General features: G+C 40.0%; 1 protein-coding gene across 3 annotated transcripts in view; it reads left to right on the top strand.

Moving 5' to 3' along the window:
• Nucleotides 1–6,087: 6,087 nt before the first annotated feature.
• RSPO2 (R-spondin 2) overlaps nt 6,088–17,131 on the top strand; it is a 191,536-nt gene continuing 180,492 nt past the window's right edge. Inside the window, exons 1-2 of one of the 3 annotated variants that reach the window (XM_001135096.6) lie at nt 6,088–6,669; nt 7,059–7,321. In XM_001135096.6, coding sequence (XP_001135096.1) covers nt 7,228–7,321 — 94 coding nt within the window. In that variant the 5' untranslated portion in view covers nt 6,088–6,669; nt 7,059–7,227. Of the gene's footprint in view, nt 6,670–7,058; nt 7,343–17,131 lie in introns of all 3 variants that reach the window. The other 2 variants (XM_009455801.5, XM_009455800.5) reach the window with 2 other exon arrangements.

The following is a 17,131-nucleotide window of genomic DNA, read 5'->3' as shown; positions in this document are numbered from 1 at the left end:
TACAGTCATAAAATCACTAGCATCCTATGGATGTTAACATTGAAAAAATATATTGGAAAATTCCTAAATGAAAATCTAAAAATAATGGCACAAGGAAGAGCTTTTTCTTTCTCTTTTTAAAAAGTATACTTTAAGTTCTGGGATACATATGCAGAATGTGCAGGTTTGTTACATAGGTATACATGTGCCATGGTGGTTTGCTGCACCCATCAACCCATCATCTACATTAGGTATTTCTCCTAATGCTATCTCTCCCCTAGCCCCCAACCCCCTGACAGGCCCTGGTGTGTGATGTTCCCCTCCCTGTGTCCATGCCTTCTCATTGTTCAACTCCCACTTATAAGTGAGAACATGCAGTGTTTGGTTTTCTGTTCTTGTGTTAGTTTGCTGAGAATGATGGTTTCCAGCTTCAACCATGTCCCTGCAAAGGACATGAACTCTTCCTTTTTTATGGCTGCATAGTATTCCATGGTGTATATGTGCCACATTTTCTTTATCCAGTCTATCACTGATGGGCATTTGGGTTGGTTCCAAGTCTTTCCTGTTGTGAATAGTGCCACAATAAACATATGTGTGCATGTGTCTGTATAGTGGAATGATTTATAATTCTTTGGGTATATACCCAGTAATGAGATTGGTGAGTCAAATGGTATTTCTGGTTCTAGACCCTTGAGGAATTGCCACACTGTCTTCCACAATGGTTGAACTAATTTACACTCACACCAACAACGTAAAAGTGTTCCTATTTCTCCACATCCTCTCCAGCATCTGTTGTTTCCTGTCTTTTTAATGAACATCATTCTAACTGGCATGAGATGGTATCTCATTGTGGTTTTGATTTGCATTTCTCTAATGACCAGTGATAATGAGCTTTTTTTCATATGTTTGTTGGCTGCATAAATGTCTTCTTTTGAGAAGGGTCTGTTCATATCCTTTGCCCACTTTTTGATGGGGTTGTTTTTTTCTTGTAAATTTGTTTAAGTTCTTTGTAGATTCTGGATATTTGCCCTTAGTTAGATGGATAGATTGCAAAAATTTTCTCTCATTCTGTAGGTTGCCTGTTCACTCTGATGATAGTTTCTTTTGTTGTGCAGAAGCTTTTTAGTTTAATTGGATCCCATTTGTCAATTTTGGCTTTTGTTGCCATTGCTTTTGGTGTTTTAGTCATGAATTCTTTGCCCATGCCTATGTCCTGAATGGTATTGCCTAGGTTTTCTTCTAGGGTTTTTATGGTTTTAGGTCTTACGTTTAAGTCTTTAATTCATGTTGAGTTAATTTTTGTATAAGGTATAAGAAAGGGGTCCAGTTTCAGTTTTCTGCCTACGGCTACCCAGTTTTCCAACACAATTTATTAAATAGGGAATCCTTTCCCCATTGCTTTTGTCAGGTTTGTCAAAGATCATATGGTTGTAGATGTGTGGCCTTATTTCTGAGGCCTCTGTTCTGTTCCATTGGTCTATATATCTGTTTTGATACCAGTACCATGCTGTTTTGGTTACTGTAGCCTTGTAGTATAGTCTGAAGTCAGGTAGCATGATGCCTCCAACTTTGTTCTTTTTGCTTAGGATTGTCTTGGCCATATGGGCTCTTTTTTTTTGGTTCCATATGAAATTTAAAGTAGTTTTTTCTAGTTCTGTGAAGAAAGTCAATGGTAGCTTGATGGGGATAGCATTGAATCTATAAATTACTTTGGGCAGTATGGCCATTATCATGATATTGATTCTTCCTGTCCATCAGCATGGAATGTTTTTTCCATTTCTTTGTGTCCTCTCTGATTTCCTTGAGCAGTGATTTGTAGTTCTCCTTGAAGAGGTCCTTCACATCCCTTGTAAGTTGTATTCCTAGGTATTTTATTCTCTTTGTAGCAATTGTGAATGGGAGTTCTCTCATGATTTGGCTCTCTGTTTGCCTATTGTTGTATAGGAATGCTTGTGATTTTTGCACATTTATTTTGTATCCTGAGATTTTGCTGAAGTTGCTTATCAGCTTAAGGAGATTTTGGGCTGAGACAATGGGGTTTTCTAAATATAGGATCATGTCATCTGGAAAGAGAGACAATTTGACTTCCTCTCTTCCTATTTGAATACCCTTTATTTATTGCCTGACTGCCCTGGCCAGAATTTCCAATACTATGTTGAATAGGAGTGGTGAGAGAGGGCATCCTTGTCTTGTGCTGGTTTTTAAAGGCAATGCTTCCAGCTTTTGCCCATTCAGTATGGTATTGGCTGTGGGTTTGTCATAAATAGCGAGGAAGAGCTTTTTCAAATATGACGCAGAGAAGCTATAAAAGATAAGACTGGCAAACTGCACTATGTAAAAGTATTTAAAATTTTTTTACATATTAATATACATCAAAAACAAAGTCAAAAGGTAAATAAGAAACTTGATAAAATATGCAACTCAAATCACAAAAGACATTATATCAATACATGCAAATTCTACAAACAAAAACAAATGACCAAGAACACAATAGAAAAATAGGCAAATTATATCTTCAGAGAGTTCATGGAAAAGAAAATACAAATGGATGGAGCATACTAAAGACACACAAAATTTCATTTAAAAGAAAAGAAATACAAATTAACACTTCACTGAGATACGACTTTTTGCCTACAAGTGTCAAAAGTCAAAAAGTGTTGGTCAGCATCTAGAGATAGGCATTTTCACACGGTGTAATATGAAAGAACCTTTGTGAAAGGCAATTTGCAGAACACACACACATATATCCAACTGTTTGATTCAACTTTTCTACTTTTAAGAATTTATAACGGAAAGGTAAAATGACACATGAAAAAGTTAATTGAAGCATTGCTTAAGATACAAAAAGTATGAAAACAATCTAAATGTCTATTGATAGGGAGGCTGGCTAAATACAGCCATACGATGAAATAATATGTGACTATATAAAAAGAACAGGACAGTGCTCTATGAACTGATGCCATGGTGGCTCACGCCTGTAATCTCAGCACTTTGGGAGGCCGAGGCAGGCAGATCACGAAGTCCGGAGATCAAGACCATCCTGGCTAAAACGGTGAAACCCTGTCTCTGCTAAAAATACAAAAATTAGCTGGGTGTGGTCGCGTGTGCCTGTAATCCCAGCTATTCGGGAGGCTGAGGCAGGAGAATCGCTTGAACCAGGGAGTCGGAGGTTCCAGTGAGCCCAGATCGTACCACTGCACTCCAGCCTGGCGACAGAACAAGACTCCATCTCAAAAAAAAAAAAAAAAAAAAAAAACCCTCAAGGTACAGATTAGTGAATACAGTATTCTACTAATTGCATAAAAGAGAGGAAGAATATATTATAAAACAGAGAAGGAAGAATGTATTATATATATGTATATGCACATATTATATGTATGCCTATATATGTGCATGTACATATATATAATACATTCTTCCTTCTTTCCTTGCTTGATAAGCAAAAAGATTATCAAGTTACTTGTTTGATAAGCACCAAACATCTCCTGAAGTATACCAAAAACCGTGAACACTTGTAAAAGAATAACTGATTGACTCTAAGGAGAACTGGATGCCTGAGAGAAGGAGGTAGGAGAGACTTTGCCCTGTTATGGTGTTTTGTAAGGATTGAATTTTGAGCTGTATGAACGAATTACAAGTCAAAAAATAAAATACAGAAGTTATCTCCTCTCTATAACATCATCCCCCACTTCTGCCCTCAGTTAACTTTCCCTGTCACCAATGAGTGGTATAGAGTCAACCTCCTCAGTATATCAGTATACTTCTCTGTAAACAGAACCCAGGCACAAGTCTATTTACAAAGCCAGTTTAATGAAACCACTATATAAACTCAGTTTGAAGAAAAAGTCCATTGAGTCTCCAAGATGGAGAAACTGTGAGCTGTGAGCCTCAACAACACCACATTCTGAGTTTAGAAATGAAAGGAAGCAGAGATATGGGATTAAAGTTAATGATAGTCTAGGATCCGTTAGGGTTGTATTTTTTAGTAGCAAGAACATTCCTGGGATTTTGAAGTCAGGAAAAATATTCAGTGAATGTAAAAAAAAAAAAATTCTGCATTATCAACAAATTAGCCCCAAAGTGATTAAGTGTGAGACTCCAAGTACCCCAAGAACTAAGTCTGACAGAGTTTTAAGGTTCACTGGTGTCTTTTAAGAGGCAGAGATAGACCAGGAGGGAGCAAAAGAAGGAATTAAGAATTTTCCTTTCTTCCAGAGCCTATTCTTTTCTTACTAAACACATTAACCAATTTTCTACAGAAGTGGTACTGTCAAAATTCTTCCTCATGAACTGAATCTGGGGGTTCACTAAACTGAAAAGCATCTCTGGCTAAAAATGCACCAACTGTACAACACAAAAGATTAAAATTAAAATTATGGAAAGTTGTCTTTGAAGGGATAAGGGTGAAGTGGTCTGTAAATTCAACTAAGGAAGGCAGTGGCTAACCCTCTTCTTTCTACACAAAGAACCCATCACTGATGAGTTTGCCCTTACACTGGTTAGATACCATAGCAAACTTCCTAGTACAAATAGAAAATTGATTGTAAACCAGAACATGTAGAAGTGAAAGAGACCTTGGACAGACTTCCTAAAAATACTGCCAAGGAAACTGAGACCAAGAAAATTGCCCAAAGTGACGCAGGTGATTAATGGTAGCGCTACCTCTGCTTGGTCTTGTGTTTACTTTTGCCTTTAAATATTTTAAAAGACACTGATGACCACTGATCTTGAATGGATCTCAAAGCTTTGCAAGGAGGCAGGGGGGCTTACTTAGGGAAGACTTCCTTTCTCCCATAGATTTAACTCCTTTATAAGTATAATTCATTTGTTGTGTGCATATATGACTATATTTGGAAAGAAGTAGTATTTATGGTGCTGAAGAGATATTCAGCATCATATCAAGATGATCAAGAAATATCAAGTTATGCCAAACACTGGGGCCACTCCCTACACTGAAATGTTTCCATTTGTTTCCAAATTCTGTGATAAAAATCAAAGGCTCAAAAGTCAAGAAACAGATCCACTGTTTCTGCAATGTGTTTTGTGAACTCTATTTGTGCCCTGTGGGCCAGTCTCAGTGATGGATTTTCTTATCTATGAAATGGGACCAATGACCTCAACTCAGATTTACTTGGGTGTTCTCAGGCATGCATCAAAGGCATACTGCTGAAATTCTTAGCACATAAATACCACTATGTAATAGTGAGTCTGTAAAATAGTTATGAATAGGCAATAATGGAATAGTTAATAAATATGAGTATTGCAATATTCTTTTTATATGATTGTCTTTTAAGTCATCAAATTTCTGAACATCTTCTGAAACTGAAGGAATAGAAAAGGGAATTTAAATAGTATAAAATGCTGTCATAATAATATGGTAACTGTGGGCATATCTATAGACATTCATACTGCCACGGTTAGTGGCATAAATTCTTATCTTTTGCTTAAGGAATAAATACATTTTTTCCTACAGTAGTGAATGCAGGACAGATTTCACCAGAATGAAATTGGATGGCATCAAGTCTATTTAATGTAACACTTTGTTAAACAGAATATTTTCCCCAAACCCAAAGCACCTAAAAGTTTAATTCAGGAGACTTTGGAAATGAGAGGAGGATTAAGAATGAAAAATACTTTAGTGGGAAGTGAACTTTTTAAAATTATTTTTAAAGAATCAAGGCCCCAACTTCTTCAGCACTTCAGGCAACGGATCACAGGTTTTTGTTTTATTGGAGAAGAAACAAAGTAAATAACAGTTCTGAGGATGAGCAAAAGCTGTTGGGAATACCCATTTCACTCCTCAAAGTGGGGGCGCGTTTTATGAATAATTTCAGCCGGCTAACATACCTTCCTGCAAAACACAGACAAGATGTAAATTAAAAAGTGGCAGAGTTGTGGCATATTGCAAAAGTTTAAAGGGAGTCATCAGTCCTTCAGTCAGATCTCCCTGCAGAAAGGTTGGCGCTGAGGTTGGAACTGACCCTAGAGGGCTGGAGAGGACCCCTTGGGGGTGAGCAGCCGGGTTCTGGGACCCAGCAAGGTCAGGGGGCTTCTCCCCAGCTACTCTTTATCTATCCCCCGCACTTTGGAAAGCCCGAAGAGGATTCGCTCCAAGTTAGGCGCGCTGTTGGCTGTCAACGTTCTTTAGGACCTCAGGGAAACCGGGACATTTCTGGCTTTAGGACCCAGGAACTCCGAGGCAGCCTAGACTTAGATGCCTTGGACCACAGCACCACCTACTTATAGAAGCATCCCAAGCCTCAGCCGGTCTGCATCTCCATCGGAAAGTGCGCTTGCCACATCCCTTCGGATCACTTCGTCCTCCCGAGAGCGTTCTGCCTTCTACAGCTCGGAAAGAAAGAAATCTTAGCTGTGAAGTGACCGTGGAGAAAGCGCAGGAAGCGACACAATTGGTTAGGGAGGCAGAGAGTGTGAGCGGGCGCACCCCTTGCCTGGGGACCGCGCTCGCGGGCGGGGACGGAGCATCCCAGTGGCTGCACCCGCCGCTCCGCGCTCCTGCCTGGCGTCGCCAACCCCGCGGCGGCCGCTGGAATTCCAGAGCTGCCAGGCGCTCCCAGCCGGTCTCGGCAAACTTTTCCCCAGCCCACGTGCTAACCAAGCGGCTCGCTTCCCGAGCCCGGGATGGAGCACCGCGCCTAGGGAGGCCGCGCCGCCCGAGACGTGCGCACGGTAGGCAACCCACACCAAGGCAGCCGCAGCTGCGGCGCTTGGATACACCGCCGTGGACTCCAAATGGCCTAAGAGCGTTCTTTTAGCCCTGAGCTCTCAGTGCCTTTAGAGTTCTTTCCTTTCCCCGGAGCGCCGGCACAACGCATTATGCCCCGGGGTCGGAGCTTAGGGCTCGGCAGAGGTTGCTAATTCACTGATTATAATCACCTTCCTCTCCAACTCGTCCGCAGCTGCCCGCTCTGGATTAAGCCGCTCCGCGGCTCGTGCTAGGCAGTGGGTTCGCTTCCTCCTTCCCTCTCTTCTTTAAATTGGGACGCGCGAAGGCGCAGCTGCCTCCCCGGGGCTCTCTCCATCCCCCACACACCCTGTTTTCGCTTCTTGTCTCTCAGGTTCGTGGCGGAGAGATGCTGATCGCGCTGAACTGACCGGTGCGGCCCGGGGGTGAGTGGCGAGTCTCCCTCTGAGTCCTCCCCAGCAGCGCGGCCGGCGCCGGCTCTTTGGGCGAGCCCTCCAGTTCCTAGACTTTGAGAGGCGTCTCTCCCCCGCCCGACCGCCCAGATGCAGTTTCGCCTTTTCTCCTTTGCCCTCATCATTCTGAACTGCATGGATTACAGCCACTGCCAAGGCAACCGATGGAGACGCAGTAAGCGAGGTGGGTCCCTCTCTGCCAAAGGTGCGTGGTGGGCTTCAGGGATGGCGTGTGGCGGCGCTCACTCACGCCCTGGCTCCGGGGGCTCAGATGGTCAGGGCTGTGCTCTCCACCCCAGCTTTTGCGGGTCCCCAGTCCCCACCTTTAGGACCCTGGAGCTCTACAAAACACTCTGTTTTCTGTACCCTGGAGGCGCGGGGAGCCGGAGCGAGACGCGCTGGGAGCTCGGCGAGCCGGGCGCCAATCGGGCGCTCAGGGCTAAGTCGTGCGGTCCGCACTCATGTTCGCCGCCCCACCTCCTCATCTAAACTTGTCTCTTTAGGACGTATTTCTTATCTGGCATGCATTTTTTTTTTTTTTTTTGTCGTCGTTGTTCTTCTCTCTGTCCTCCTAACCATCTTCCCTGTAGCTCATTTGTTTTATCTTCCCCATCCACGTGCGCCCCAAACCCGGCCTCAGATCTCTTCGGACTTGACCTAGCATAGTGTGTGTGTGGTGTGTGGGTGTACCCAAGCGTGTGTCTGTATTCCGGAGCTTGGGAGGGGTACCAAGTCGAGGGGGAGGACCTCCATTTCCAGAAAAAGGCCAACATAGATCTCTTTTTTCTGGAAACTGCGACGAGATGGGAACTTTCTGAATTAAGCAGCAATTCCCGCGCTGGTTTTCTGGGGAGTCCTCGCCTCCAGAGGTTTGTTTTTAAAACAGGCCCCACTTTGCTCTCTCCATTTGCTTTGCAAAAGCAGCTACACCGGTGGAGGCTTCTGTTCTCAATGAAATTCACTTGCGGCTTTTTAACTGCTCTCTCCCTCTCCATCACTTGTGCGTAGCGGAGAAGGCGGGTGGAAGCCTCCAGAAAGGTTTCGGGGAACTCGCTTTCCTGCAGATTTACTGCGTATTTCTGTCTCGGAGTCCGCTGGAGATGCAACTAATCCAACTGCATTTTAGAAGAAGGGCGGCTAGACACGATTCAATTTTCTGGGTGGATTTAAACATAAACCACTCACCACACGCACATCGAATTACCCGCGCAGGAAGGGCGCGCAGCAGCCCTTTCCCAGGGACCTGGTGAGAGCTGTCTATTTCATTCGGCACTTTGGACTTTTGCGCAATTAGAATTTGTCGCCGGGTTCATGAATGTTGACTTTTTCTCCAAGATGTAAACATCTCACTCGATCTGTGATGTGATTTGTTTATAACTCATTGTATATAATCTCCGCTCCTGCATCCAGATTTTGAGGAGGACTTTCCGAACCTTATTTTTTTGATGGCTTTTTAGGACATTGTTAAGCTGTTCTCACCTAGGGGCAGAGTTAGAGATTGGCCCACCTGAGCGCAGAGCTCCAAATAACTGATGGTGTGCGACTTCTGTAGTCCCTGCGCTTCAATTGTCTCTGTATCTGCGGCTTGTAAGAATAAACCTTCTCCAGCTTCTCTCCCTCCCTCCCCCCCGATTTCTGACTTTTGGAAATTGTTTATTTTCAGAAATTATTCTACTTAAAAATACTAGAGAGAAATTTCTTCCCAAAGGCCATGAGAGTTTGATATTGATACTTGTCTTGAAAAAGTCCCTTTTTATCTCCTCTCTCCTCCCCTCCTGATTCCTTTCTCAATCCCAGTACTTTCTTTCGAGTATTCGGCAGAGCCAGCAACTTTTGATTACATTATGGTCAAAAGTGTTTGGAGAGGCTTTTCCTCTTTTTATAAGTCAAAGCTGCAGTCTACTTACAAAAACTAAAGTGCTTGAAGTCTGCAAAATAGAGAAATGTCTAAAATCCTTTGCCAGATCCTTATTAGATGACTTGCTAATTCAGTGATGGCTTTCTGATCCACCCTGCCTGTCCCATTGTGGTTAAGTGGGGAAGAACCAAGCATATTGTTTTAGTAGAACTTAATGCAGAGATGCTGTTTGGTGGAAAAGGACATTACAGCACTCCTGCGGCCAGAAGGGATACTGCATGCCTTCTCTGCAGTGCCATCTCTAAGAATCTGCCTATGCCTTCTTAGGTATCTGAAGCAGAACCTATTTATTTCAAAGCTTACTTTTAGCAAAATCTCTTGTAACGATTACCATCCACATCCCAAAGCACTGACAGTCTAACTCTAAATTGTGCAATAGTAACTTATGCCAAATCAACCTTTCGATTTAATAAAATTCAAATGCTTTCAAGAACGTGTAAATTGGTAAGGGTGTAAAAAAAAAATCAAACTTTTTTTCTTCTTCTCAACAGATATCCCTTTACAAATCCCAAGTTTCTGGCTAAAATAACTGTCGTCCTTAAAAGTGACCACACTATCTGTACCAACAAAGGGTGTACTGTGTTTTTAATTAAAAGTGGAACTACTTAAAGGGCTGGCCAGACAGTGTAGGGTGATAGTAGCTTTTCTACTTTGCAGGGAAGCTTAAGGATTGCATTGTGAGAGTATTGAAATGAATAGAGATCTAACTCAAGTTGTGTGAATTGTCCCTCTTCACAAACTTAAGCTGGTTTTAATTGATCTCATGTCCACTGATTGATCCTACACCAATTGTTGTGCATACCAAACAATTGGCTTTCCCCAAAAAGATTGATTTCAATTAGTTCCTCAGTGAATGCTTGACTACTGGCCAAATCATGTCAGCAGTGACAGTTGACATGTTAGGGCCTATGTGATACCAACATTTCCCTTTTTCCCCTTTGTTTTGGATAGTGTCAGTTAAATATTATTTTCCAAGAAGAAAAGTAATTGGTATTTTTTATAAAAGGTGTTGTAGCTTGGAAGATTAGTTATTTTCTTGGCTTTGTGCTACAAGTAGGTGGCAGTGGTACCAGGATTGGTTAGGCTTACCCCTGGGACCTGATTCTTTTTTTTTTTTTTTTTTCCATATTCCATCTGCAAATAATCAAACCTTCACTGTGGAGCATTCTCCGAACTCCTTTGGCATTATGTTTAGTCTGCTCTATGATCTCACATGCTCCATAATATCATTTTCTTAATGAAATAAAATTCTTGGCAGAGATTAGATAATTTAGTCAGTTAAAATCAATTGCATCCAGTTTGGAATGGAGAGCAAATATATCATTTAACGGTATATTTTATTTCAACATATAGCCAGACGATTGAGAAAATAGTATTTTGACCGTCTCTACTTTTGGACAAAACTTCAAATGGGGGAGATCATCACGAACAATAAGACTACCCACCTACCATATTTTCTTCCCCTTATTTTGAAAAATTATAAAAATGCATTTGATAGTCACTAATGGGGCCTGGTTGCAATAATTTTAAAAAATTAATTAGGCACAAACACAATACAATACTGACAATGTCTTTTAGAGGGGAGACACATGCCAACATTTTGAAAAGCTGATTAATAACTCTTATTTTTCTCTCCATGTAGCATATTAAGATTTGTCTCCCTGACTCCCCCTTCAAAATAGTCATGATTGGCTATTGTTAACCCCTACTATCTGTCTTGGTCTTGAAACCACTTATGATTGATTTATATGTTAAGTGGAGTTCTTCGATTACTTTCATTTTTTGGAATGGTTGTAAGCCACATTTCAGACTGGATTACTGAAAGGTGGATAGACAAATCATAACTTTATTGTGGTCTCCTGGAATTTCTGGAGCATGGCATGTAATGACTTAATCTTATATCTCCCTCATTCTATTTTTATACCTTGTGATATTTTAACCAGGGATTTATGAAAACTGCTTGATATAATTCTCAATGCAGCAAGGTTTCCAAATGTATAATTCATGTTTCTGGTGGTCCGATGGCAGGGGGCGTGCTATGACTAGTGTTTCTTGCTGTAGCCTTTTCCGTACTGAATCCTCAGCTTCTCCTTCCTCTAATAACTCCTTGTTTCACAAAGTTAGATATAGTTTCTTCCATAAAAAGGAAGAGTTTGTCACAAATATTGTGGCATGTTTCTGGTAACTGAGGCCAGAGAAAGCAAACATTTTCTCTTAAACCTTATAGAGATAAATTAATTTGTGTTTGTGTTCTTAAAAATTTAATGAAAAGATTAGAATTTTTTTTTACAAATACTTTCTAAATAGTTTACTTCTCCTGATATTCTTTCAAAATACAAAATGACACATGGAACATACTAACCTACAGTTAAATGAAAAAGTTTCAAAACACATTTTGTACACTTGCTTACTTTAAGTTCCAAAGTATTTCAGAAAAGCTGATGTGATGTTTAACTTTGCAACATAAACATGTTCTGTTCTTTTCTCTTTTTTGATTGGCTGCTTTCTCTTCCAACATAACTGCATAATTTTTTAAGGCAGGGTCTTACCAGTACAGAGAGGTCAGAAAGTTGCTGTGCTCAAACTAACATCTTATTTTGCCACAGAAATTTGGAAGTGATTCAGAATAGGTGACATTCCCCTAGGCCCTGGGCTTTCTTTATTTGCTTTTAAAATCCAGCTTGGCTAGAATCCAATATTCACAGAAATCACAAGTTGGAAATGACACTTCTAGTTCCCTAATGCAAAACCACCTCTTATTTAGAGACAAACTGACCAGTTTGTGGAATATCCAGGGTACTTCTTTCCTTCCAACTGACTGCCTTTAAACTATTTCTTTTGGAAATACGTATCCTTATCCATCCCAAGTCCAGGAAATAGGGGACAGACAGATTGTATTTGATATAAGTTTGATAACTACTCTGCTAAAAGGAGGTGATAAACTCTGGGATGACAAAGTTTTAAAATTTCTGTATTTAAGATGACATGAAGCTTATTTTTTCTCCATTAACTGCAGCAATCAAGGGCTGATCAGGTGAAGACAGTGTTGCGTATCTATATTTATACATTTTCGTATGTTCATCCAGAATAAATAGAAAACATGCTAATTAATACTAAAGTGTATACATAATGTATATTTATATATATTAGGGAAGGTATATATGCATACGTGTATACATGGGTGTGTGTGTAGGGAAAGCGATGAGTATAGTATAATTATGGAGGATTGGGATTTCAGAACTAAAAGATTTTCACTCATTTTTTTCTAGTCCTTTTCATCTTTCTCTTCGACAAGATGAAAAGATGGGAGTGGGTGGGAAAGGGGGTGGCAGGGAGAGAATAAGAATAAGATTGGGTAGGGATAGTGTTTTTACTCTTTCCAAAGCCCACCTTCCACCTGTTCTTCTCTCCTCTAGGACCCTTCTGGATCAGTCACCCTTATTTCAAGCATGCTGCCGTTCCTCTAATCCCAAAATTGCTGATTCCCTCCTTCTTCACACTTCTTTCCAATCTCTTCTGCTTTCCTTCACTTCTTCCCTTCCCTCCTCTGGCTTGATAATCCTGTTTCATTCACTCTTCAATCCGTTACTATTTGGCTTCTACCTTCACCCTTTTAATAAAAAGATTTTCTTTTCTTTAAAGAAATTAACAAAAAAGAAAAATATTAAAAGTTTATAAATGTTAGACTTATTTTTTAGAGCGCTTTTAGGTTCACAGCGAAATTGAGTGGAGGGTACAGAGATTTTTAGAAAGGGGTTTCTTAATGGCCAGTCATACTCCCCTCATTGCCAAGTCCAGCATCGGTACAGTTCTCTGGGACTTGTTCCTGTGGTGATATCTTATCACCTCTTTCCTTTGGCTAGTGACACTACACTGGTTTTACCTCCTATTTTCTGTCCATTCTCTTCTTTGGTTCCCTCACTGAGAATGTAGACTAGTGTTTCTTCACCTTTATTCATTTCCTTGGGGAATTTTACCCGTCCCTGTTTCTCGAACTGTCATTTCTACATAAAGTCCTTTAATTCTAGGCTCAATTTTTCTTCTTTTTTTTTCTTTCAGCTTCAGATTATCCTACACTCAGATCTCCCAATTACTGCCAATATGGATAGATATTCCATGCATACTCAAACCTTACAATTCGCTTTCTTTTCTGTGCCCCCTCCCAAATGTTTTCCTCTGCTTATATTCTTTTTTTATCCATGGAGTTCTGGGTGCCAAGGCTGGGAGCCTCGCTATAGTCTTTGACTTTTCTGTTGCCTCGTATCAGTTTGTTCTTGCCTAAACTATATCGGATTAGTGAGTTTATATCCATCTCATCCTTTCCATTCCCAAAGATATTTCCTAGCTCAGGCCCTCATAGACTCCTCATCCTCCAGCATCTACTTCAATCCACTTATGATGCTCCATCCCTTACAGTGCTGCCACATTCCATTTTTCTCCACCACAGATCTGATCATATTACTTCTCTGCTAATAAACCCTAAACCTCCCAGGCCTCCATATTGACTGCCGAATAAACACCAGCCTTTTCTATAGCAGTCAGCGTTCCCCACCATCTGACCACAGCCTGCTTTCAACCTTCTACCACCTTGAAAGCACACTTGGCTTAAGCTATCCCAGATAACTTCATTTCCGGGCATGCCATGTGTTTTCAAGCTCTTGCGCTGTTGAGCATGTGTGTGGTGCCCACCTAAAATGCCACTGCTTCTGTGAAGCTTTCCTGGAATTTTCTGCCTTCCTTTCTAAAGCCAAAATCAATTATTCCCTCATAGTTTCTTAGATATCTGGGCTATTCTTAAAGGACTCTTATTTTTCCTTTTTTTCTGGTTATCTTGCCTTATGTATCATCATATTTTAAGCTTCTCTTAGGCAGAACTACGGTACTTTATCTTTGTACTGCTCAAACTAGACCTTTTAGAGTGCTTTCTCCACAAAATGTAGTGGAACAAAAAGTCATTGTATATAACATTTTTGTTGTTTTCCCTTAAAATTATTTTGGTGACTTAATGAGAAATGCTGTTTTTTTAAAAATTGAAGTTCTTTGCACATAGTTGATGTTTGAATGATTAAATATTATGGGTATTCTCATTATTTATAATTCTTTATAGTTTAAAGAAAAATTAAAAAAAAAACAGGTATAAAAGCATTCCCAGCCCAGTACTCATTCTGAAGTCTCTTCTGATTATTTCAGAATTTCTCCGAGTACACTAGTGTCTGTGTATCTGTATACTTGTTTGTTATTTGAATGATTGAGTATTCCAAGTGACAGGTGATTTGTGGGTATGGTAGGGAAAATTGGTGGTAGTGGGGTAACCCTTTTTTTTTTTTTTTGAGATGGAATTTCGCTCTTGTTGCCCAGCCTGGAGTGCAATGGTGCGATCTTGACTCACTGAACCTCCACCTCCTGGGTCCAAGTGATTCTTCTGCCTCAGCTTCCCAAGTAGCTGGGATTATAGATGCCCAATACCATGCCCAGCTAATTTTTGTATTTTTAGTAGAGATGGGGTTTTGCCATGTTGGCCAGGCTGGTCTTGAACTCCTGACCTCAGGTGATCCTCCCGCCTTGGCCTCCCAAAATGCTGGGATTACAGGCGTGAGCCACCGTGCCCGGCTGGTAACCCATATTTTAAAAAATACTTATTTTATAGAAACGGGCAATAAAGGATTTTTATCCCCAAACACTTTGACCATATGAATGAATAATAATTTAGGATAAAATAAAAGAAAGTGGTATTTGCCTTCTATATACTCATATTAATAATATAAGTACAGGAAAAAATTTAATCCTAGTTATTATATTTATGATTTTAGTATAATAAATGTAGCTATGTGGACATACCCATGAGAGATACAGATGTGTATGTATTTTAGAACAAGTTCTGTAAGTATGAAGAGACCACATAGTTCTGTGTAGTGCCTTCCAGGAGAACACTGACATTTCACTGTCCTTTGAATGAAGTGGGACCTGTTTGACGTATACAGAAGGTGAGCTGCTTATAGAAACGTGTGGTTTTAAAACTAACAGTTAAGAGGAAGAGAACAGAGCTAGGATCCAACTTTCCTGAATTCGCTAGGTTTTCCTGTACACGGTATGTTTCAACATAAACATTAATTCAAAGAAAAGAAATTCCCTTTGACCCCATTCAAAATTCTTCAGACCACAGACCCTTATTGATCCCCAGAACTTCCTACAACTCATAATTATGCTAATAAAGTAATGAATATTAAATAACTGAAGGCTGAGGGGTGGAGTAATTGAGGGGCAGGACCATAAGTATGTTTCAGTAAAAATTTGCATACTTGCATTGGTAATTTTTAAAATTATTTTTGAATATGAATTATAGAAACATTTCTAGTATTATAGCCAGAACAAATGTGTGTGTGCATGTGTGTACTTGCCTGTACATGTGTTCATGTATGTGTGTATGGGTGTGTATGTGTATTTTGTGTTTAACACATGTTAGAATAATAAGGGTCAGAGCAAAGGTATTAAATATTTCTTATTTTTTACTCTAAAATGTAGAGAAAGTGATTATAGGTAGCTTTTCTCATCTAGTCATTTGGAGAAAACCTTTTACAATTTACTTAAAACTTTTTCAATTTTCATCTCTTGCTGAAAGAGCACTTATAAAATAGAAGTTACCCAGTTCAGCACATTTGTTTTCAGAAGGGTTTCTTAACTTGGGGTCCAGAGGTAGGGCTAGGGTTTTTGTAAGCTTCCTGAAATTAGAAGCAAAAACATTTTCTGTTGCTTTTTGTGGTGTAGAGGGACAATATAGAGCTTTCACTAAAGTCTCAAAGAGGTCCAAGTTTCATCTCTTTCCTTCAATAGGTTAAGGAGCATTGGCTTAAAAAATAGGAGGTGGACCTTCCAAATTAGCATGATGCCAAGTGACTGCTTCAAAGTGATACACATAATTGTTTTCTAAAAGTTTATTTTCCTTGTGTGAGTTTTCAGCCATTTGCTATGTTTATATTTAACAATATGAAGCCACACTGGAAGCACTCTCTCAAGATTTATTTCAGTAAATAATTACTTGGCAAGTAATTCCTTACTCAAAGACAATAGTTGTTAAATTCTCTCAATCCCACTAAAGAGTTTATAAAAGTACAACACAAATATACAGTATAGGGGTTTTGTTAAAACTTCTCATGTGATCTAACTTTTATCTCATTAAGAAAACAGTTAATATATAGTTTTAGAAATAGCTGTTGTAGCTTTCCAGCTGGTGACATGTGGTGCTGGCATTGATCTGACTTGAGGCATCATGCTGCCAGTTCACAGAATGGCCAGAACTGGGGCTTAGCACTCTTCAATTCTGGCCAAGTGGGCTCCTGCTAGATCTTTGTTTCTGTGTCAGCACATTTTAGAATTTTTGTATCATGAAGGCCTTAGTCCCTCCCCTGTTGCTGGATACAATTGCCAACTAATCACCTCAGCAATGAAAACACATGGACCAATAGAGGGCACACTTTGCATTCTTTTCCCTGTGCTTTGTTCTCTGAAATTTTGTGGGATTTGTGCTTCCTTTGCTTTGCCCTATTGGTTCAGGGGCGAAACCTGCTCTGCTCCCCCCATGGACACTGTGGTCATCTTGATGTCATCACAGAGAGAACAAAGGAACAAATAAAAAGAACTTTCAGTCTTACTGAGCATTTCTTGTTTTGATCGCTAATCTCCTTTTGACAAGACCTCACCAAGAGGCAAACTGAACCAACCTCACTGTTTTAGTATCTGTGAGACACAGATGTGAAAGCTACAGATTTAATTAACATGCAGGTAGATTCCAGCTTCTACAGCCACTTTGAAAATCATCAGTGGGTTTTATTTTATTTTTTAAATTCAGATGTTTTACATAAGATGAATGCCCTAAAATGTAAGCAACTGGTGAAATTTGGAGTTGCCCAAATGACTGCAAATTAATACTTCCCAATTAATTGTTTTTCAAATTCTTTAATATTTATAGAGAGACCTATTTATTTCAATGCTTCTCTCATACTTTGGCCCTTTGAGAATTGTAAAAATTGTCTAATATTCTGAAAAGCCAAAGTTGTTGTTGTTATTTTTTTGAGACTG

This window comes from Pan troglodytes, chromosome 7 (genome assembly GCF_028858775.2).
Source record: "Pan troglodytes isolate AG18354 chromosome 7, NHGRI_mPanTro3-v2.0_pri, whole genome shotgun sequence".
Classification (NCBI taxonomy): domain Eukaryota; kingdom Metazoa; phylum Chordata; class Mammalia; order Primates; family Hominidae; genus Pan; species Pan troglodytes.
Note: the sequence above shows the minus strand (reverse complement) of the source record. Positions and strands in the feature narration are given on the sequence as shown.